Below are 22,865 nucleotides of genomic sequence, written 5' to 3'. Positions count from 1 at the left end.
GAAACTTAGGAAATCCTATAGCGGAAATCTTTTGTTGTGATTTGCTGTATAAATGCAATTGAATTTATTATTGATGTCATTACCGCTCAACTCAAAGAAAACATGACTTTGGTTTTTGTATTTTAGTTATATTATTATCTCATCTTAGCTCCAAATAATAATAGTATGCGGCTGTGATTGTTGCCTTGAGATACTGCGAGGCAGAGTTCAGATGCAGTGGGAGTTTTGAACATCTCTCAATCTCAGATCTGCCACAATCTCTCTCTCTCTCTCTTTCTCTCTCTCTCTCTTTTCTTTTTCTTACTTCATTTGCACGCCATTCAAATGTCACATTATTCTCGAGCCGTACATAATTAAGCTGCTCAACAATTTCTCTCAAATTCTGGAAAAACGGTGTCGGCTGCATATTCATCGTGGTCTCCAACTGGCAGCGCGTTAAGAACCCATGCAGATGGCTCACACCTCAAAAGGAAGGTGTTATGTCCATCGACGCCACCATTATCATCATGACTGATGTTTTATGAGTTTCTCTTTGTATTGTGTTTTTTTTTTCTAAATTTGTGTTCTTTGGAACATTTTGATCTGCACTTAATTATAATCTACTGGAGATAAAAAATTATTAAAAAAAAAAAAAGTAAAGAAAGAAGAGAGAAATTGTGTAATTTTTAGAAACAATTTTTTTTATAAATGCCCCAGTGGGTACAAAATAGGAAAAAAATTAAATACATAGGGAATACACAGTACGTTCACGTTGAGCTTGGTCATATCAATGGAAAGCCATATGACATTAACTTTGAACACAAATCTTGATTAATAGGACATAAAGAGTCCTTAAAGTGTTCTTAGTTTGGGAAGTTGAGAACAAAAAGCTGCATTTTAAATCCGTACAAGCATATTTTATTGATGATAAGATCTGCTTCTGAAAAGGCTACAAAGAGAGACACCGACTTTTGGACTTGAAAAGTAGATGAACTAAATTAACTTTCCTTTGACAGTCCATCTTTAAATTGTGTTCCTGAATGAGCGAACGGATTGAAACGACTAGAAAAGCAGGTTTCGGTTTGACGCGTGCCGTGCAGCTGTTTAAGATCAATGACTTACTGTGCAGCGGTGCGTCGTCGGCAGCCGCCGGTTGTCGCGTGGCGGGGGGGGCCGCTCGATATCCAGATCTCAACACGAGGAATGCAGCCGTGTACACACAGGCCCGGTTCAAGAGAGGTCTTTCAGGTTCTCGCTCTGAGCATCCTTCATGGCTCCCGAGCTCTGTCACCCTCCGTCACGCCTGTCCCCCCCCCTCCCCCCATCGCCCCGTTTCCAGGACGAGGCGCTTTCGGCCCACACAGCGTGACGTGACATGCCCCTACACTCAGGAGGCAGACAGATAAGAGAGAGAGAGAGAGGATGTAGGAGGTTATAGGAAGAGAGACCACTGAGAAAAGTAAAGAAACGGATCACGTTCCTCTGCTGCAGATGCTTTGGTGCAGTTTAGCTGATGAACACATGAAGCACTCACATTATTGATTTAGAAACATGTTCCGGTTGAAGGGTAGGCATGACGGGAGTTCCACTGTGCCAACAAGCCCCTGCAGGTTTGGACAGATTAATTGTATGTGACCAAAAGTATGTGGACACCCGAAAATCACTTTTTTTTCCTTCTCTTCTGTAGATGTTTTGGACCTGGTTTCAGTTACAAGAGGCCCAGTGCTGATGTTGGCTTGCAGTCTGACTCTCCAGTTTCATGACAAAGATTTTCAGATAGAATTGAGGTCTCTGCAGTCGAGTCACGTTCCTCAACAAGAAATGTTTTTCCTCAAGACTGAGGAAAAACATTTCTTTACGAAGCTGTACGTGGGGGCATTATCTTATTAAAACAAGAAAGAGCCTTCCCCAAACTATCTCCGCACACTTCTGAACACATGTTTTCATTTAGCAGAGGAATGGGCTCGTACATCAACATGTAATTTGAGATATGTTGTTTCTCACAGAATATATATCTGTATGTTCGTTTCTCTCTGGGCTCTTTCCAGCTTGCTGAAAGTGTGATGATGTCACATGGTTGCGTGTAACCAACCAGGATTCAGCGACATTTCAAAGGGACTTTGATGACAGTCTGTAGGTTATTTGGTTATTTGTTGATCAAATGCGATCAAACAGAACCAAACTATTCATGGTAAAGCGCTTTAAAAAAAACAACAAAACAAACATGTTTACATTAAATAAAAACTAAACATGTTCAACTGTTTCTCATGTATATGAAATACTCAGATTTGAAGACAAATTTTAAGGGACTGCAACTGAGTTTAAACTTTTAAAAACTGCCCATAAAAACAAAAGTATGTGGACAGGGATAATCAAACATTTGGGAATATAGAAGCACAGAATATATTCAATAAATATTGTCATACAACTTTCACTCAAAGATGCAATTAAGCTTTCCTTCCACACTGATAAGCAGAAAAACTGGAACCTCGATCTCAACCAATTGATCTAAATGAAGTGCTTAATTCAGATAAATCAGCCGCCGCTTGTCCTTTGTCTGCTTCAGCACCAGACAGTTCTTTAAGTGCTTTTTTTGTGTTTCAGCACCGGACAGCTCCTTAACGGCTTCATGTGTTTCAGCACCGGACAGCTCCCTCGCCGCTCCACCGAACGCAGCCCGGTGATTGACAGAAGAAGCGGCCATACGCCGGATCAATGGCGCTTCTGGAGCCCTATGAGATGATGAAGAAGACGGGCCCTGAGAGCGCACGGATCCTGATGTGTCTCTTTCGTGGCTTTTATAGGCTTACTTAATGCTCGCTGTGGTCGGAAGAGGGCGGAGTGCGTTTGTCGACCAAGTGAGAAGCTCTGTGACTCGGTGCCTCCTCACAGAAATATATAAATATACTAATAACCGGCCCCCTTACCCCTCCCTCCTCCTCGTTTTGATTCAGTCTATGCAGCCTACGCGCAAGAGGAGATCGTCCGCTGCACGGCAAAGCCAAGACAGTCTTGTCTACAGCGTGTGTGTGTGTGTGTGTGTGTGTGTGTGTGTGTGTGTGTGTGTGCGCGTGTGTGCGTGTGTGTGAAAGAGAAAGAGAGAGAGGTGGGGGGGAAACAGCTGCAAGCGGATACTCAACATCAACAAGCTGTATGAGGCATATGTAAAGAAGAAGGGGTTTGGCGAGGACGGCGAGAAGGATTCCTGGCGGTTTCCCCCCTCCGTCTTCTTTGATTTTAAGAACAGAGGCGTGGAGCTTGCAAGAATATCCCACAAGTGGTGAAGCGATGGTTTAAAGGTGCAATTTGGTCGATTTTTTTTTTTTTGTTTTTGTTTTTACAGCCCGCCCGCCCGACGACACTGTAATTCCGAGCAGCAAACATCTGTGGACGCTCTCTGGGAGGGAGATGGCTGTTTTCCGGCTGTCGTTGCTGCTGCAAGTGGGATTTGTGATCGGATCAAACCTCAAATACGCGGAATGGTCAGCGCGTGGGGAAGATATCGGAGCACCGGAGGCGATTCGCGGCGCTCAGACGCACCGTCGGCAGCTGGCGCATCTCCGCGCGCCTCATCACGCTCCCGGGGAGACGGCGGAGCTGCCGCAGAAGATAGAGGAGCACCTCCCCAGGGTGGTCGCGGCTTTCTTACACACGGGGGACTCGAGCACCTTAAAGCACGCCAACTGCTCGCGGAGGTACGAGCTCACCTCTCTGCGGGGAAGGTCACACGCCACCCCGCATTACTCCATGAGCGGCGTGCTGGATACGGTGCTGCACGCCACAAACTTCCTCAACATGATCCTGCAAGCCAACAGGTCCAGGGAGCAGAGTCTCCGGCGAGACATCGAGTGGTACCATGCCTTAGTGAGGAGCATACTGGAGGGAGACGCCAAGATTCACCGGGCAGTGGTCACTTTTAACGGGGATTCGTCGATCGCGGGGCCCTGGGTGCTTCTCCAAGCCACCAGGGCCGGCGCAGAGATAGTCCTCCAAGACCTGTCCAGCATGGCCCACCACCATCTGCACAACCGCACGGCGGACACGGAGTGGTACCACGAACTGAAGGACCGGAAGAACCCCGGCTTCCATAAGAGGGTGCTGAGCCAAGATTTTAGATCGGTTGACAATTCTTTAAAAAGCGGGGAGAGTTTTATCGCAGACAAGACACACGTCAAATGGTCTGCGCCCTACCTGGAGTGTGAAAATGGGAATTTTGTTCCCCGTTGGCTTTTGACCTTATCGGCTGCCTTCTATGGCCTCAAGTCCAACCTGGCTCCTGAATTCAGGTAAGGCACACTAAAGGTTTCAAATCTGAGCAGTGATGTGGGATGGAAAAATGAATAAAAACAAGCTTAAAAAAAAAAAAAAAAAAAAAAAAAATCATTAATTTAGCCTTTTTACCAATAAAAAAACCAACCTGTTATTGTGAAGCTTGCCACACACACACACACACACACACACACACACACACACACACACACACACACACACACACACACACACACACACACACACACACACACACACACACACACACACACACACACCCTCACTTGCCTATTGAAACCATGTGGAGGAAGAAAACTAAAGGAGTTGAGGTTGGTTTGACCACCACTCAAACTTCCAAACCTCCATACAGGGCCCTCGCAATGATCACACCTGCCTCTCTTTCCTCCCCCCAAAACATACCGCAGCTTCCCCACCGGCCTCCTCCTGTTTTAGTAAGAGGGGGGTTTTCTTTCTCTCCTCCAGTCCGACGAGGCGGCGGGGATGCTAAAAATAACCCTGGATGTTAGTGGATGTAGCAGCGGTGGAAACCTCTGGCTACAGGCCCCTAATTCATGTTTTTTTTTTTTTCAAAACTCACTCGGCCGCATGCTTTTTACTCTGGGAAGCATCGTGAGCCTGTTTTTTTTTTCTCCCCCTCTCCCCCCCCCATCCTTGAGTTGACAGACAACCAGCTTTAATAAAAAAAAAAAAAAAAATCACAGCAGCACATCATCAGTAGATGAAGGATGCTGGGTTGTTTTTGCACAATCCTCGTCCTAAAGCCACCCCCGGCTGCGATGGCTCGCTGGTGTGATGTGTCAACGTCTATGGCAGCGATTGCACTGGGAGTAAAGTCCAAGTGTTCAGGCTCCATAGGATCCTGACCAACATCTTCTCAATGAATATTTAATCCGGCTCACTGGTTGTGTATGTGTGTGTGTGTGTGCTGCCTTCAATGAATCTTTAATTGATACACTCAAGTCGCTCACAGGCAGGCACGGATTGCAAATGAGTCAAAACCTGCAGTGATTACGCCGTAATAGGCTATCAGCTACCTGGTGTTCTCCCAGACTAAAGCCTCTCAGAGCAGCTTCACACACTTCGGCTCAGACTCCCACTAAAAAGCAATCTGATAGTATCCTGTGCACTCATCTGATGAATAGTCAAACCTGCCTCGCTGCTGCAGCACCAGTCTATTTTTAAAAAGCCAGATCTCATATTTGCTTGCAGATTGTGTGAATTCTTTTTTTTTTTTTTTTTTAACAGAAGGTTTAGTAATGCCAAAAGGAGCAGTTTTGCTTCATGTTTTTTTTGTTTTGTTTTTTGTTTCTCCCTTTTGACCGAGGCTTCCTCCACGAGATCGAGCTCGTGACACGCATGGGTGTTTTTTTTGTATTGTTCAGAGTCCCTGGAGAGCGGCCCGTTCAAGAGAAACATCCCGATGTGTAATTCAAGGAGTGTAGGAGAGCAGTCGAGTTTTAAAAGGTCGACACGATCGCACCGTATCACCTCTCCTGCTGACTTTAATGTAAATAATAGGGATGGATACGAAACCATTGCCAACAGAATATGGAAACGGAAGCTCTGCACATGAGACCGATGCCAGTATGTCACTAAATATGCTGTTTTCCCTTTGCCCGAGAATAGGACAAGAAGATACTCTCAAAACTCCCGACGTCAAAAATGATGGTATAACTGGGAGATGTTTAGCTTAGCTTAGCATAAAGACTGGAGACAGTTTGACACAGATTTGGTTGATAAAAAGGAGGAAACCTGCTAAATAATAAGCTTAAGAGGTGTTTCTTTCCCTCCCGAGAAATAGATAAGAAGATGGTCACAACTCTCATATTCATGATGTCAAAAATGAAGATATATCGTAACCAAACTACGTGCAAAAAAGAGCTTTAAAGTAACAACAGGACTAAAATAGAGGAGGATAAACGAAGGCGGATGTAAATCGGTGAATAACGGTATCGTAACGATTTATAACATTTATAACTATGAACCCTCCAAACTGTTAGAAATGTATTTTAATTCCTAACGAAGAACACGTCGTTCTCTTTAATCACTGGCGTAGATTATCATGTTTCCGTGTCCTTCACAAAAAAAACAAAAAACAAAAAACGTATTGTCATAACTGCATTTATGTGGCTTTGAAATTCAAATGATGCTTTTTCTCAACAGCTCTTAAAGTCCTCTCCAAATAGTCAAGTATTTCAGGCCACACACACACACACACACACACACACACACACACACACACACACACACACGCACACACACGCACACGCACACACACACACACACACACACACACACACACGCGCGCGCGCACACAAAGCTGGGCCTCGTTTGCCTCTTCATTTCTTTCTCGACAGCCATCTTTCAGATGCTCGTATCAAAGTCCTGCATCCTCGCAAGCGCCTCAGCTCGCTTGCCGGATAGGAAATGGGAGAGGAAGGGAAACGCTGGCGAATACAGCTTCCTCAGAACATCATCTTCTCCTCCAGATGAATAACGCGATCGATACGACGATGAATTAATAATGAAAGATGTAGAAGAACAACACTTGCACGGGCCCCTTTTTAGTTCCAGCTTCCCCCCCCCCCCTTTTTTATTTTTTTTATTTTTTATTTTTTTTATTGCTTCGGTCAAACTTCCTGTTTGGGGTGATGATGTTGCAGGAAGCAAGGTGACTTGTTCGGCGTATGGAAATAAAAAACAACAACAACAAAAACCAGATCGAGGCCGATTTGTCCCCCCCCCCGCCCCTCCTTTTTTTTTGGTTTTGTTTGTCGAACACGCAGGTGCTAAACAACTAGTGCGACTTTGTCAGAGGAGGAGTGTGTGGACATGTGTTTGCGATAGATCGACCTGTTGTTTTCGCGAAGGTGTAAGAAATCGCACCTCTCGGCACTTCTCCTCCCGTCTGTCTCTTCGGCTGCACTCGAGGGACAGGGGAGGCAGCTCCGACCGCACAGAGAGGACTGGCTGTTTTCAAGCGTGCAGTGTGTATCTCTGTGTGTGTGTGTTTTTGTGTGTGTGTGTGTGTGTGTGTGTGTGTGTGTGTGTGTGTGTGTGTGTGTGTGTGTGTGTGTGCGCCCGCCACGGTTGCAGGCTCATACATCCTTCAGGATGATGCTGCGCTGTCCTAATTGGCAGATAACTCCAACTTCAGACACAAACTCACGACGCACAAATGCAAAAACTGGTTGGAAACAAAGTGAGAAGACACAGGAAGGGGAAGCTGAGGCTTTACACACTCACGCACACACACGCACACTCACACACACACACACACACACACACACACACACACACACACACACACACACTGTACTTTAAGCTCACCTTTCACAACACAGGCCTTAATTGCTTTGAGGCTGAAGCTCAGGCAGCAGCAGAGGAATAATAAGGCAAACTAATTGAAACTACCTTAAAAGTTGGTATATAAAAAAAAAAAAAAATATATATATATATATATATATATATATATATATATATACATGTATTTTCAGCATTTTTCTCCAAAGGCCAAATAGGTTCTAATTAGACAGCAGAATCCTCTTCATTAACACCTCCGCTTTGCCGTCCAATTTTGCTGCACTAAGCAGCTAAAAGTCTGGACGGCCCGAGTGCCAGGGGACGCCCGGCCGTCTCAGAGCAGGAGGCCTCGGAGCTCCGGGGTGCGCCAGCAGCATCTGCTTCGATGGACACCGTCCAGAAACAAACAGGAAGAAAAAACAAAAAAACAAAAACACGATTCCCGAGGCTGGACATGTTTTAAGGGAGATGAAAGAGGATAGGAGTTAAAAAAAAAAAAAAGGCATCCAAGAGGGAAAATTGAGAAGATTGAAGATGAAGATGTAAGAATGCTGAAATGAGACGGAGCGCCGAAGCCGAGAGCGCAACCTCGACTCGGTGGGAAGGCGGGGTTAAAGATCCCCGAGGTGCTCCTTCTCTCTCTGCTGACGTGAGTGGGACTCCGCTGCTCAGTAAGGCGGCCTGTCAATACGATGCCTTCAGCCAGTAAATGTCACCGTTACAGAAAAAAAAAACCTAAAAAACAAAACTAAAATCCAACTAGCCAGGATGCTGTGATGATACTGCTGATGACGGGAATAATCTCAGCTGGTTTCGGTCGCATTACACTGATAAATTGGTCATTTTGCGACTGTAGGTTTATCCGTTGGTAATCCGGTGAGAGGGGGACTAGAGCTGCAGTATTACAGAGGCGGCCTCGGAGAAGCAAACAGAGTGCTTTGTTGTTGTTGTTGTTGTTGTTGTATAACAGTTGAAAGAGAATTTATCAATTTTCAGATTTCCAAATATTCCACAATTTTGGTAGTTGATACGAGCACCACCTAAAAATCCACAATTCTCGATTCAATTTCGATACCACGGCAAAAAAAAAACTAAATTAAATGAGTTACGCTGCAACCGGGACTCTTATTTTGAAAAGAGCATCGCAGGAAGAAGAGCAGCATGGAGAATTCAAGTAATGAGACTTTACTGTCAAGTCAAACCGAGCAACACTGCGACAAAAAAATAAATAAAAGTACTGCAAAGCCCAGCTGCTCAAAAAGAAAATAGCATGTAAATAATAAACAACTGAAGTGTAATGGATAACAAGAAACAATATTAATATTTCAAAAACAGTCGCTTGTAGGCTTTAAGCATTTAAAATAAAGAATTACGCATTATACGACTCACTCAACTCGTTATGGCAGCATTCGCTATAAACACAGCTCGTACGTAAAATGAGGCCAAACTGCCTTAAACTGCAATACCACCGCGCACCACTAGGGGGGGGGGGGCGGCTCCAAAAAAAAGCCCTCAGGCTCCACAGACTCAACTTCTCTGATGAAATACAAAGTCGGTACATTATTTCCACAAGTCCTCATGGTGTCGTTCACTAAAGTCCCTTCTTCTTGTTGATTTTTCTGGCGGTCCAAAAATAATCGCATCATTAATTCGATATCAGGCTTCAAAAAGTGACATTTTTGGGGAAGGCTTCTCAAATAAGTTTGAAGGATACCGACTTGGTACCGAAGTATCCGTTCTCATAACATCCCTGTCTGTAAGTGGTCATAATAAACATTATGACAACTAGAATGGGGGAAATAAACCTAAAAGAAAAATGACAAGTTGAAAAGGACTTAAGATGATTAATACTGGATATTGAAAAATATATCTTCAGACAGAAATCCCATCCCCCTTTTTTGTTCCCTCAGTGTATCTCCGTATAATATTTCCACAGGAGGGATCATTACAGCTTCACATTATCCCTGTTGTGTCGTGAAACTACCAGCAACGTCAGACAAATCTTAGATTCAGGGAAAGGCGAAAAGGATTCGACCAAATGTGGGATTTTGAAAATGGTAAATTAGTTGCAACCCTTGTTTGCAGATGGTTGGATGCTGATGTTTACGACATCTTTTGTATCACTCAAGTGCAGATTATTTCAACCTCGACCCTCACAATTAGACGAGAACTGTTTAAGTCCGATGTATTTCGACCATCAGCTATCAAAAAAAAAAACCTTCCTGAGTGGAAAGAGCTGTGCCAGAAAAGTGCCGGCTCTCCAAAAAAAACATGGAAGCAGTCTTTATTCACTTTGTGCCACAGCCACTTGGCCACGGGCGCCGTGTCTTTTCTGATGACCAGCGACAGCGCTCAATAAAATGACCCAGGTTGCGCTGAGATGCCGGTCGACAAGCAGCGTCGTGCCCGGCGGCTTGACTCGCATTAGCTTGTGCGCGTCCTGTCGGCTTAATGCATTTCCATCACGTCGGAGACATTTTCCCCTTCGGAGGAAGGCCGCGGCGGGTTTCTTGCATTGTGATTGCTTTTCAGAGACATAATGCACAAACTGTGCCCTTCTGAAAAGGACAGCGTCGTGTGTTCCTTGTACCGGATCAGGAGCGACATCCATGCAGCTTCATTTGTCCTCTCGGCCACACCGAGAAGTCAAAAGGATAACGTTTGAGCTCGTGTTTTTTTTTTTTTTTTTACCCTCTCCATGGCGTTGTCTTTCTGGTGTATCTGGACATCGGCGGTGGAGTTGGAGAAGTCCCGGGGCTTGTTCCTCTGCTTCTTCTTTGTCCTTATATAAAATATAAACATGAAAACCGTCGAGGGAACCCGAAGTCTTTAAAGCGTTGCGGCCGATTCTATATTTCAATTTGTCATTAATTTACTGTAAATGTCACGGCACTCACAGAAAGGAGCAGAAAATCTCGAGAAGAAAAGATGTATTGTGGTATGAATGAGATGTTTTAACTCTGTCCAACGTCCACACTTTAACTCGAAGCAGGATTTTTAACAAAAATGACTATTTTACATTGTTGACCCACGATGCGGAGGGCAGAAACAACGGCAGGTGGTTGAAATTCATCAGGAGAACATCCTGGGACATTCTCCGAGTTATGGCGTGTTCATGAACAAGTGGGAAGTAACAAAGCTGTAACCTCGGAAATGGGAGAATACAACTGAACGCCTGTTTGAAAGTGGGATTTTTTTATTTTATTTTTTTGCGACTTGGTATTCATTTTGGATTTATTCTTTGTTTTATTTGGGGTGCCAGCCAGGTCTCTCTCTCCTGGCATTCAAGACTCCCTCAGTAGGCAGTTTGTGTTAGTCTTTTTTTTTCTAAATACCAAGAAACAATCAACAAAGGAAGCAAGCTAAAAAAAAAAAAAAAAAAAAGGAACACAACACTCGAGGTGGGTGATATGGACCTAAAATATAACCAAGATATTTCAGGGTGTTTCTGCACAAACTACATTCATTCCTACATCTAAAAAAAAAAAAAAGTGTTATAGTTTAATGTGCCAGCATAAACATCTTAAACAGTTTGACTTCAAATATTTGGTCAAAACGAACTAAATTACCAAGTATCATGTTACGTCTGAGCTTTTCTAACTCCACCAATGTGCTTTTTGTTGTTGTTCATAAGGCTGGACAACATGGACAAAATAAAATATCCCAATATTCTTGACAATATTGGTGAAAATATTCAGAAAATATTTACAGACTTGAGATTTTTTTGTTAAATCATCACCGGTCATGTAGATATAAGACAAATAATGGAACCGCTATGAGTCTGATGAGTTTAGTAAATAAAATCACTTTAAGGTAACGCTGTCTTTAAAACCAGGAAAACACGTTATATCACGATATGAGACGATACCAGTATATCATTTTTCCCGTCTATGCGGAGGACTTTATGTGCACATATTTGGTGGGTCGTTTGGGGGATCCATCCCCCAAAGAAAATGTTACGCATTTTCAAATAAATGTAACTATAAGTATTACAATAGCTATGCAAAAAAAAAAAAAAAAAAATTTTTTTTTTAATTTAAATTAAAAATTTTTTTTTTGAAAAGCTAGAGTAGATAAATAATTTTTTAAAAACACCCAAAAAGCTGAATGGCAAAAATTGCTAAAGAAACCCACCGGGGGAACAACAACCATTCGATGTGAGAAAAGTCATTTCGTTTTGATGGTCTCCCGTGAAAACCCCGCTCGTATCGCAATATTAATATAATATGAATACGTTGCCCAGTGCGTTATATAAGTTATACGTATCTTACGATGCGTACTCTACATGATGGCATTATTTCAACTAGTTTGTCATTACTAGGATTTGAGTTTTCTTCATCATTTCAAAATTAGACCAATATTATTGAGAGAAAAAAGCCCATCAAATAAAACAAAACTCCAGTTTTCCCTTCAATCCAAACAATCTAGTTTAGATGTTTGTTTTTTTCCAACAAAAAAACACAATCAGTTCATTAATCAAAGTCCACAAAACATATCAGTCCAGTTTGATCTGTTTCAGCACAACAACAACAACAACAACAACAACCCACAGAGCTTTCACAAACAAAACAGGCAAAGAAATCCTTACTCACGTCAGCCCAATAATCCGGTCCGGGTTTTCCTGGAGCTTCTTCTTCTTCCGGGACTGACAGCTGCTGACTTCCCACAAACAAGCGCTGACAAGTTGAACATTGATCCCAGATGACGGGTTATAACCGGGGGGTGAGGGGGGGGAACCAATCAGAAAGCGCCACGTTTGAGTGGGCGTTTACAAGCGGCAACACTCCGCACATTTTTTTTCCCCCTTTTAGTTCGACGCTCTTATTTTGAAAAGCTCTAGCTTGTTTTCCTGTCGCGGGAAACGGAAAGGAAGGAGAACGTGTGTTTAGAGGTAATTTGACGTTATCAACTCAACACTTCCTGTATCTGTTTCAAAGTAAAATCCCCTCTCGTTGTTTCAGCAGACAGGAAAAAAAAAAAAAAAAAAAATCTCACCCGGGCTTTTATTGTGAAACATTTGCAGCTTGACGAGTAATTTGGGAAGAAGTGTTGCAAAATTAGCAGGATCGTGTCGTTGACCCTATCAAAATAAAGCGATGGGAATAAACACGATTGACTGTTGTGTGTAAACTTGCCGTGTGCGCGCTCACGTTCACGCCTCACAGGTATGCGCTCGAACAAAATAACGCGACGCCGAATTTTTTTTTTGGTGTTCGCCCGGCCGACCGCAGACTGTAACTGACACCGTGCTATTATTGCGAGCATGTTTTTCATGAATATCCTTTTTTTTCTGGCCTTTCAAGCAGCTATATCCGCAGTCGACCTCGTAACATTAGCGCGGGCCGGACCGGTCTGTCAGAAAGACCAGAAGCCCTGCTGGTGGGACGCTGCCTCTCTCTTCGCCGGCTTTGGCCTTTAGACCCCGCAAAGAATGGAGGATGAAAGGGGGAGAGAGAGCACTCTGTTTCCTGTGTGTGTGTGTGTGTGTGTGTGTGTGTGTGTGTGTGTGTGTGTGTGTGTGTGTGTGTGTGTGTGTGTGTGCGTGTCACTATCTCCTGCTCTCTCTGTGATAATCCCGTCTTTATGCCCGAGGGCCCGGATGGCCGCCGCGATGCCTCGTGCCCGGGCTCCTCGTTTCCACTCTCAAATTACAAAAAAAAAGAAAAAACAAATCTCCAGTCTTTTGTGTCGCACAAAGTCTCCACCTCCGTCTCAGACCCCTGCACACTTCTTCTTTTTCTTCCTCCTCCCCCCCACCTCTTCCTCTCACAAGCTATTTTATGCACCATATGTCCACGTCGGCTGGGATACTAAAGACCGCCTGCAGAGTTGGAGGCAGGAAGAAAAAAAAAAAAAAGGAGGCCCAAAAAAACAAAAATGGAGAAAACTGATTTTTTTTAAAAAAAAAAATTATAGACTCGCACTTTTAAATGGCAAAAACCCGAGCAAATGTTAACACTCGGGACATTTTGATGAATTCCCTCCGTCGTAAACAAACGGTTCGTATTCTTGCGCCCGATGCGCCGCTTCCACGTTTTTATTAAGTAACGGAGAAATTGGAGGTAATTTCTCAGCGAAACGACCAGCGAGAGAAGAATAAAAAAAACAACAACCACCGAGGTCAGTTTGCCCCAAAGGCAGAAACGGAGCAGCTGTTATTAATAACATTTCAGAGAGAGCCTTTTACTGATTTGAGTTGATTTCAGTGATCAACTCTTGTTTCTTTTATGCTCCTGTTTTATTTTGTTTTTAATGTTGTTTTTATACGATAAAGGTTTGTTAGAATTCACGCGTTGTTTTGTTTTACTGGCTTATTTTACGCGACGCACTTTGTAACTGGAGTTTAGAAAAGTGCTGTACAAATCGAGTTTATTATTATTATTATTATTACTTGCTCGGCTCACGTCGCGACGCTGTGCTCTAAAGCGTCTTTATTTAAAAAAAAAAATTATTTGGCAGTTAGCTTAGCCGAGCTTTCATTCACTCTTATTGGCTTTGATATATTAAATTCAGCGAGAGTAAAACATTGTCGTGTAACTTCACATGCGTGCGGTGTTACTCTACGTTGTTTGCTTTTATTAGAGCATTCAAAAACAGCAACAACAACAACAAAAAGTCTCTTATTTCAACTAGCCACAGACCTGCTGCAATACGGCCGCAGCAAAGACACGTTTTTTGTTTTTGTTTTTTTTATACGCGTGTTGGAGGTGTGCTGTTATACAGTTTTAATCAACTCATGTAAAAAAAAAAACAGGTATTGAAAGAAAAAGACTTCACGATCAAGTTGAGGAATCGCACACATGTAATGAACAACTCCTAATTAAAGTCCCCTGGTCTATTTTAGTGTTCCCGTTGCCATTTACAGAGCCGGGCGCTGCGATTCATGTTATTAATTACATCTGCTGTAAAATATCAGCTGTTTAAAAAAAAAAAAAAAAAAAAAAAAAAGGCCTTTCTCGCTGCTCTCTCTGGCGTCTCACTTCCTTGATGACAGAAACCGCAAACTCTCGTCGTCTTTTTAAAACATTTTTTTTATTATTATTATTATTCTTCTTCCCAAAAGTGACACGGCATCTTCTGCCGCTGTCTGTTTTTCTGTGTTGCTTTAGCCCGGTTACCACCAGAGATGGTTTCGACGAAAGGCGTTGCTATGGAAACCGGCAAAGTGCCTTTCTCTCTCTCTCTCTCTCTCAAAAAAAAAAAAAAAAAAAAAAAAATGCCAGCAGTAGACGGGACGAGGTGTTGGTATGAGTCCCGGCATCATGTGAGCATCGCGTTTTCCCGGCTGTCAGCTGACAGCTCGGGGATATTTTGTGGGATTTGTTACGTGTCCCAAATCAGAGTTGTGAGAAAATCTTGTTTCTTCAGCGCTTTGCTGTGTGAAGTTGTTTTTTTTAAAGTTTTAATTTTTTTTTTTTTTTATCTCTTACTATGACTGTATTTTGAGTAACTAAGTCACGACACGACATAGATATTTGGCTGAGACTTTATATTGGGAGGAAAAAAAGTTTAAAAAAAACAATCTCAAGTTGGACCAAAACTGAGGAAATATGAACAAAATGTTGTCATTTGCAAGCAGAGGATGATTATGGAGTTCATTTTGAAAGATTATGCAATTTTGCATTCATCAACTCCAATTTCAAAAACAGGCAACGAGCTACAGAATAAGGCGACGAACAATTACGACGTGACACAACGTTTGACCTCCACAAATGGCTTGCACGTGAAACCAGAGACAAACAAACTGTTTGTTAAGTTCAAATAAAACTTTTGATCAGAAAACTATAAGATTATAGCAGTCGGATGAGGAGAAATAGTCCATAGGACACTTTTCCCACGTCTAAAATTCTCTTATTATGTCATGAATGAGATGTACATATCCCAGGTAACAATGTTCTTCATTAGTATTTCTTTAATTACCGCCGAGGGCTCTTTAACAAAGACAAAAATGCATTAATAATATAAATCATTGCAATGTAATTGAAGCTTTATGAGCCAGCCGGTTGACACTTGTAACCGTGTGAAGGGGAAATCAACCCTGAGACAGCAGTAACACACACCAACGTCACGACAGCTCGGCCTCGAGGTCTGAAACAAAAGTCACCGCCGGCGCTTTTTCAGACACAAATCCTGGAAATTGGAAGACCAGACTTATCTGTTAATCCTCTAACAAAAATAAAATAATAAAAAAATAAAAAAACATTGCGAAACGTCAGCGTTCAAACAAGCATCAAAGGAGCGAAAGGTCAGTACAAAGTCGGCCGCTGATTTATTTGCAGTGAAGCGGCTGCAGGTTTTGTCTGATTAAACAGATTACCGGGCGCTGATTCGGCCGTGTGTTGTATTCATCCTGATGACCGTGAACGGCGGGTTTTTTAAATTATTTTTTTGGTGTTGAAAACTTACACAAGAACTTTTCAGGATTCAGAGGGATGTCTCTTTTCACGTCGGCGTCGTGACGCTCGGTCCTGCCCCGAGCTGTAACTCCCGACACGGTTTCTTCCGCAAAGTTTGAAGTCGGTATGTTTTTTTTTGTTTTAAAACGACACTCGCCTCAGGCTTTGCTTACGTTTTATTTTTTTAGTTTTTTAAGTCTAGCGGGAGGGAGATCCTGTCTGTATAGGCTGACGGGTGCCGAGAACCGAGAGCCAGTTCAGGAGGTCGAACAGGCAGACTAAAGACGCTTGTTTTTTGTTGTTGTTTTTTTTCATACACGTACGGCCTATTGTGTACGACGTGGACCACGCCGGGGAAAAGTGTCAGAATCAGAGAGACGGCCTTCAGTCGCAGACGCTGACCTTCTCTTCATGGAGCTTTAGGAAGCTATAAGTGAGTGTCGAGAGGTTTCCCGCCGGGCTCTGCTGACCGAAGCGGAAACGAAGACGTTTCGGCCTTTTTCCAGCTGCTGTTGCTCAACTGTTTATCGGCAGGTTATCGTCTCTCTGCACCGACGTCCGTTTGAATACGAGGAGAGGAAAATTAAAATGTGGACTAATTTCTACGTTTTGTTTTCAACAGTATATATATATATTTTTATGATTTCCGACATTTTGCCGGTAAACAGGAAGTATAACGTTGCCGTGGGCTATAACTTTAGCTTTTTTTTTAGTGTAGTTTCAATTTCGCTTACATTTATGACAAACTAGCACTATTAAAAAAAAAATTTGCAGGGAAATTAGTTTTTATTTTTCACTGTACATCACTAGTTTTCATGAATTTTCTGAAACATTAATTCCCCAAAATGTATAAAAAAAAACAACAACAATAAACCTGAATTTTTTTTTCTTTTTTCTTTTTCTTTTACTTTTAGAGGCTCCCGCATGTGAAAAAAAACAAAACAACAACCTCGCTTTGCACTGACACTCTTAATCCCTCAGCAGCCGGGTTAATGGTGTCCTCTTTGTCTTTCTCAGGGGCGTGGTGCGAGTGGACATCAATCTACAGGATGTTGATATCGACCAGTGCTCCGCCGACGGCTGGTTTGCTGGAACCCATCGATGCAACCTGACCACGATGGAGGTGAGTGTGCCGAACGTGTGGATTAGACGGAAGATTGATCCGCTCCGTAAAACTGAACTGTAACGTACACCCGCTCGGTCACATCTCTGCGAAGGCACCAAATGGAAAAGCAGTAAATCTTTTGTCTTTGTGACAAACGGATGGCGATGTGATTCCTCCCCTTTCCCCCTTAAACGTGCCGTTACAGCCAGCTGCTGCCTAACTAAACACCGCAGGGCTATATTCTGTGTGATTTTTAAGCGTAGTTATAAATATATATATATATATTTGTTGAACTTGCTTCAAAACCAGATTCAACTTTATTTCTATGGCGCCAAATCACAACGCGGGTTATTTCACGGCACTTTTAACACATTAAAGTCCTTTACAGCAGAAACTTTACAGCTTCATGCAGAGAAACCCAACAATTCCCACAGAAGCAGGGAGGGGAGAAAAAAAAAAAAAAAAACTCCAACAGACGGAAGGAAAAACTCTGTCGTAACAGGAAGTGGGGTGAGAGGAGAGCGGAGAGAGAAAAGGACAGCATAGAGATCCAAAATATGAAGTTGTTGGTGGGGGCAGACAATCACAGACCAGAGACATGCATCAGACAAAAGCAAAAATGTACACGTTGTTACATGTAATGCTTTGCTTGAACATATAACCACAGTTTTATATGATACTATAAATACAAAAATTAAAAAAAAAAAAAATCACTTGATATTTATTGTTAGAAATTCATGTGTCAAAGCTGCCATGAAGGATTATGCTCCGGTCACACATGGAGCTCGGTTAAAGCACCTCGTCTCAGTTATTACCGCCATCGAGGTTACGCCGTCATGAAATATGATGCGTTTTGTCTGTTGACACTGAACGCGCAGCTTTGCGTGAAACTGGTCCGACGGGACGGAGGCCGAGTCGTTTAGTAGTCGTCAGGCGTCGGACGGAGAGACGGTCGACGGACATCGCCTCGAATCTCTGGGGGTCTTTTTTTTTCTTTTTTTCAGGGTCGGGAAATATATTTAACTTGAAATTCAAGCGGGGGTTAGAAAACACGTTCCTCATCGGCGGAGGAGGGAAAATAGCCGTTTGTTATACCGACGAATAATATCCCGTCTCAAGGCCTCGGGACATCATCGATAAAACTCTCTGTCTGTTATTTTTTTTTTTTTTTAAGAGGATCCGTTATCATTTAAGTTGGAGTCACACGAGTGGTCAAATATTCGCTTTCTTCGGCTCGTTTTGGTCTCAACCAAAACTCCTGAAAGGAAATATTTGGCGAGCTGACGTTGTGTGTGCCGGCTGTTTGGTGCCGAGCAGGTCGTGTAACGATGCTTTTTTTTTTGTTTTGTTTTGTTGTGTTGTCACTAAAAAAACAACAACAATTAAACAAAAAAAAACCCCAAAAAGGGTGGGAAAAACCAAATGATGAGCTGAAAGATGCTCCGTAGATCGATGGGTTTGTCAATACGAGGACTATTTTATAACTGATTGTTAATGTAAAGATATTGATTGTTCAGCCTTTAACAGACGTCCTCCTGGAAATAAAACATACTTCACATCAGCGATATCAGCCGATAGATCCGGGAGAGGAGCGCGTAGATCAGACTGCTTCATAATGCATGTGATGTAATGGATTGCAGCGAGCCTCTGAATAATTAATAACTCTCTTTGTTTGAGTACTTCCAACCTCTTCGTGGACAGTCAATGCCAGAGACATTTGACATAGTGCCTGTGTGTATGCGTGTGTGTGTGTGTGTTCATGTGTGTGTGTGTGTGTGTGTGTTTGTGTGTGTGTGTGCCGGGTGACTGCAAGGAGGGAACTGCATCGTTAATGGTATGGATTTTAGCTGGGTTTGCACAGTGATGATCTCCGTGTGCTCGCCGCCAGGAAGCGTCGTCGGGACGCACAAACGCTCTCGCTCGCAGCTGAGCGTCTTTCGTGACAGCTTTATCACGCAGGAAGTGTCGTCGCTGCTCAATAAACAACACGGATTGCGGCGCGTGGAAGCGTGTCGAGCAACATCAGCGGTGATTTTAAGCCTCCTTCCCTTTTCTCTCGTAAATCCCAAGAGTTCGCATCGTGTTTCGTGAATTGAGACGCAGATTTGGTGCAAGTACAGCTGAGCCGTCTTTATATCTGTTTACAGCTGACGTCCTTCCTTCCTTCCTTCCTTCCTTCCTTCCCTCCCTCCTTCCTTCTTTTCCCCCTCCCTCCCTCCTTCCTTCCTTCTCCCCTCCCTCCTTCCTCCCTCCCTCCCTCCCTCCCTCCCTCCCTACCTCCCTCCTTCTTTCCTTTCCCCCCTCCCTCCTTCCCTCCCTCCCTCCCTCTCTCCCTCCTTCCTTCCTTCCTTCCTTCTTTCCTCCCTTCCTCCCTCTCTTCTTCCTTCCTTCCTTCCTTCCTTCCTTCCTTCCTTCCTTCCTTCCTTCCTTCCTTCCTTCCTCCCTCCCTTCCTTCCTTCCTTCCCCCGGTTCTTAAAGTGCCCGACCAGAGGCTGATATGGGAGGCGGATGTCTCTGCAGCTATGAATAGAAAAGCACGACTGCGGTGTAATCGAGTCTCGCCGAGCTGCCTGTGTGTGGTAATTAGATAAAAACGGCACAGGGAGGGAGGGAAGCCCTGTATTTGCAAACTGGCATTCATTTTGTTTTATTGACTTTTTTTTTTTTTTTTTTTTTTTGTGGGGCTTTTGGTTTTTTACCATGTGGGTATTCCCCTCTGCATGTGCAGCAATTTGTTGTCTAATGGGTTTCTTTGGGGCCATTAAAATATCCACGTCTGGAGTAATTTTTGTTTTTTTTATTGGGAACGAAGTGTTTCGTGGGTGTTGGAGCAGCTTATTTACCGAGCACTTCCATTTATTTACGTTATTCGCCTTCCTTCTCCTCGCTCGGATGCTCTTCATAACAGCGCGCTGAGTCGTTGTTTTTTTCCGTGCAGCTGTGACTGCTGTTCATTTTCGTCTTAACAGCGGTTTAAGTGTGGCCATTCCAGCAATTGAATTTCACAAAATGCAGTTGTTTCCAGCCGGCCTGCCTGCCAGCCAGCCGGCCGGCCGGCCGCTGCTGTTTGCCCGGCCGAGCATGCAGCCAGCCCAAACTCAGATGGAGGCAGATGCCACGGATGACTGATCCACCAGGCAAGCAGGCGAAAGGCAAAACAAAATGAGGCTCAGACTATTGACAAGAAAAATGCAGTAACCCAACAGCGACAGAAAGCCACGGTTGTTTGAAAGCAGTGCTATTTTTAAAAAAAGAAATCCAACGATTGTTCAAAGTTTTCTTTGATTCTTTATTCACGCATCATTTTCTCAGAGCCCCCACTTTTTTTTTTTTTTTTTTTTTTTTAGACAGATAGGCTTCAACATTTTAGTCCTTTGTGTTGTTTCTGAATAATTGAGCACTTTGTCTTTTTTTTTTCCCCTCGCGACAAATGGAAATTTACGCTGCCAGTGCTGTGACATTATTTTTTCACGTCAAAATCCACAAGACTGGAAACAAAAAAAAAATTGTCAAGAGTTCTCTGGAAATAATACAAATCACTAAGATTACATTCAAATCAAGCGAAATGACAGTTGACTATACAAATTCTTGGATCAAGGTGCTCTGATATTGGGAACGAGTTAAATATTCTGAATTCATATACATAACCATCAATTTACAGGAGCTCGCTTGTCAAAATGCTGCTGTCAAAAGCAATATATATAGCGATCAATCTTCTGGACTCCGACTACAGACCGGTCACTGCATTTATTTAGACCAGGAGCAAACGTCCCATTTTCTTTGCTTAAACCAATCATTGTGAAACTCCATGAATCACAGCAAAAACAACAAAGCCCAAAGATTATCAACCACAATCTTAATTTTTATACCACTCATCTCTCACTAATGGCACTTCCATCAGCGCGCTCCGCCGTTCTTCAAAAGTCCGGGACTTCGCCGCCCTCGGGGCACCGTACGTCGGAGAACCGCGGATGATGATGAATGTTTCAATCAATTAGCTTATTGCTCAGAACAAGCGGCGGGGGCCCCCTCGGGGACGGCAGCCCGTGAAAGGCGGTGACACGCAACCTGAGTGATTGCTCCGCCCGCCCCCGACGAGGACTCCTGACTCGGCGCTGTGTTTCCTGTGTTCGAGGGACGCCGCGTTTTATTAACTGAGAATGAAACGTCGAGCTGCGGCGACACGTACGAGGCAGAGAGTGTGAAAAACACATTCTTTTTAAAATGTCATTTGCTGTAAACAGAATCGCGGTTTCGCATCTGTAGACGAGCCGCCGCTGCTCGGGAGCCGGATCTGGTCTTTTTTAGCCGGCGTGGCTCTCGGGGACGGCCGTCTGTCGGTCCGCCTCTTTGGGTCCGGACTCGAGACGTCAATAGCTACGAGATTGGGTTTTCACGGTCTCCGGAGGATGCATCGTAATGGCTTTGGAGGTTTTGGCGCTCTCGTGAGGTTTCTCACTTGTGCTTTTTGAATGAAGTGGTCTGACAGCTATTAAATGAGTTGTCACCGTGTGACATGTGGTACATGTTATCACATCCAGCTCCAAGGTTGAAGTGTAACGTTTGCGATAGCCTGACTTTTATCTCACATTGTCACCTGCTCAGCTTTACAGTTTATCCAGCACTTTATCACAAAATATCCATCAAATATATATATATATATATATATATATATATATGTATACGTGCTTTAATGTTCTTGTGTTGGTTAGGAGTTAATGTTGTCATTGTGTGTTTTGGGATGAGGCGGAAAAGTACGGCATACCGATGTCGTGATACGAGATGAGACAAGATGTTGTCTTAGAGTTTGGATATTGTAATATTGTGATAGCGGGCATAAGTGAAATGTTGTCCTGGTTTTAAAGGCTGCATTACAGTAAAGCGACTTAATAGGTCAAACTCTTCCAGCTCTTCTGTTATTGGCTTTTACCCACTTTATCGTTGTATCGTTGTAAATATTTTGTGAAAGCACCAATGGGCATCCCTACAATATATTTTTTTCAATATTAATATGGAGGTATTTGCTCAAAAGCATCGTGATGTTTTGAATTTTGTCTATATTGTCTGTAGTAGAAATCCAGCATGTAAAATTAATGCAGTGAAAACTCTGTGTTGAGTTCAAACTCTTTTCTGGAGTTGAAATACGACAGTCGAAGCGTCAGTCATTCACGTCGCCGCGGCCGACCGGGCACAGGGGAGACTGGTACTTGTGTTTCTCGTACACTGAACTGCATGTGTGGTTTATTTTAATGCCTCGCTGCGGTGCTCTCTCTTCCTCCCTCTGTCGTTCGAGAGGCTGAAGTGGATATTCGGGCTGTGTCTGTTGACTCACTGTTACATCTTGACCTTGCTTCACAAGGTCGTCCCGGCCCAGCCTGCTGTCATCTCAATCACATGCTGATTTCTCCGCCCGTGTACGCTGTGCTGCTGAATTAATAACGCCATCAGTGTTGAACAACTGCTGCTGCCCTCCCGCTGTGCCCGCGCCCACCTTCTGCCTCTCTCCCTTACGTACGCACTTGTTGTCCTCAGTCTCGCCCCGGACCTCAGTTTCAACACTTTTAGCAACGCGACATAATTTCAATTTCCACCAAAAGTCATCGTGTTAAGATGAATGATAAACCGTGTGGCGACCAGATTCGATTGCCTTTCTCTCTATATCGTGACTGTATGAACATTATTTTCCCGCCACCTTCTTGTTGTTTTAATTCAAAAATAACGAGTGTGTTCATATTTGTCTTCCCGATCTGAATTTGTTAACCTTTTTCCCTCCAAATTTGAGTTTTGTCTCC

At 43.4% G+C, this 22,865-nt stretch overlaps 1 protein-coding gene across 2 annotated transcripts in view; it reads left to right on the top strand.

Annotated features, from left to right (window-relative positions):
* The first annotated feature begins 2,877 nt into the window (after positions 1 to 2,877).
* Positions 2,878 to 22,865, top strand: part of gpr158a (G protein-coupled receptor 158a) — a 61,313-nt gene continuing 41,325 nt past the window's right edge. For both annotated transcript variants that reach the window (XM_069696463.1, XM_069696462.1), the window contains exons 1-2: positions 2,878 to 4,265; positions 16,986 to 17,091. In XM_069696463.1, coding sequence (XP_069552564.1) covers positions 3,388 to 4,265; positions 16,986 to 17,091 — 984 coding nt within the window. In that variant the 5' untranslated portion in view covers positions 2,878 to 3,387. The remainder of the gene's footprint in view (positions 4,266 to 16,985; positions 17,092 to 22,865) is intronic.

The sequence above is a fragment of the Brachyistius frenatus genome, unplaced genomic scaffold, assembly GCF_029030835.1.
Source record: "Brachyistius frenatus isolate BFR_SWC_R1_liver_20210118 unplaced genomic scaffold, ASM2903083v1 Contig_21, whole genome shotgun sequence".
Classification (NCBI taxonomy): domain Eukaryota; kingdom Metazoa; phylum Chordata; class Actinopteri; family Embiotocidae; genus Brachyistius; species Brachyistius frenatus.
This window is presented reverse-complemented; position numbering and strand designations above follow the sequence as displayed.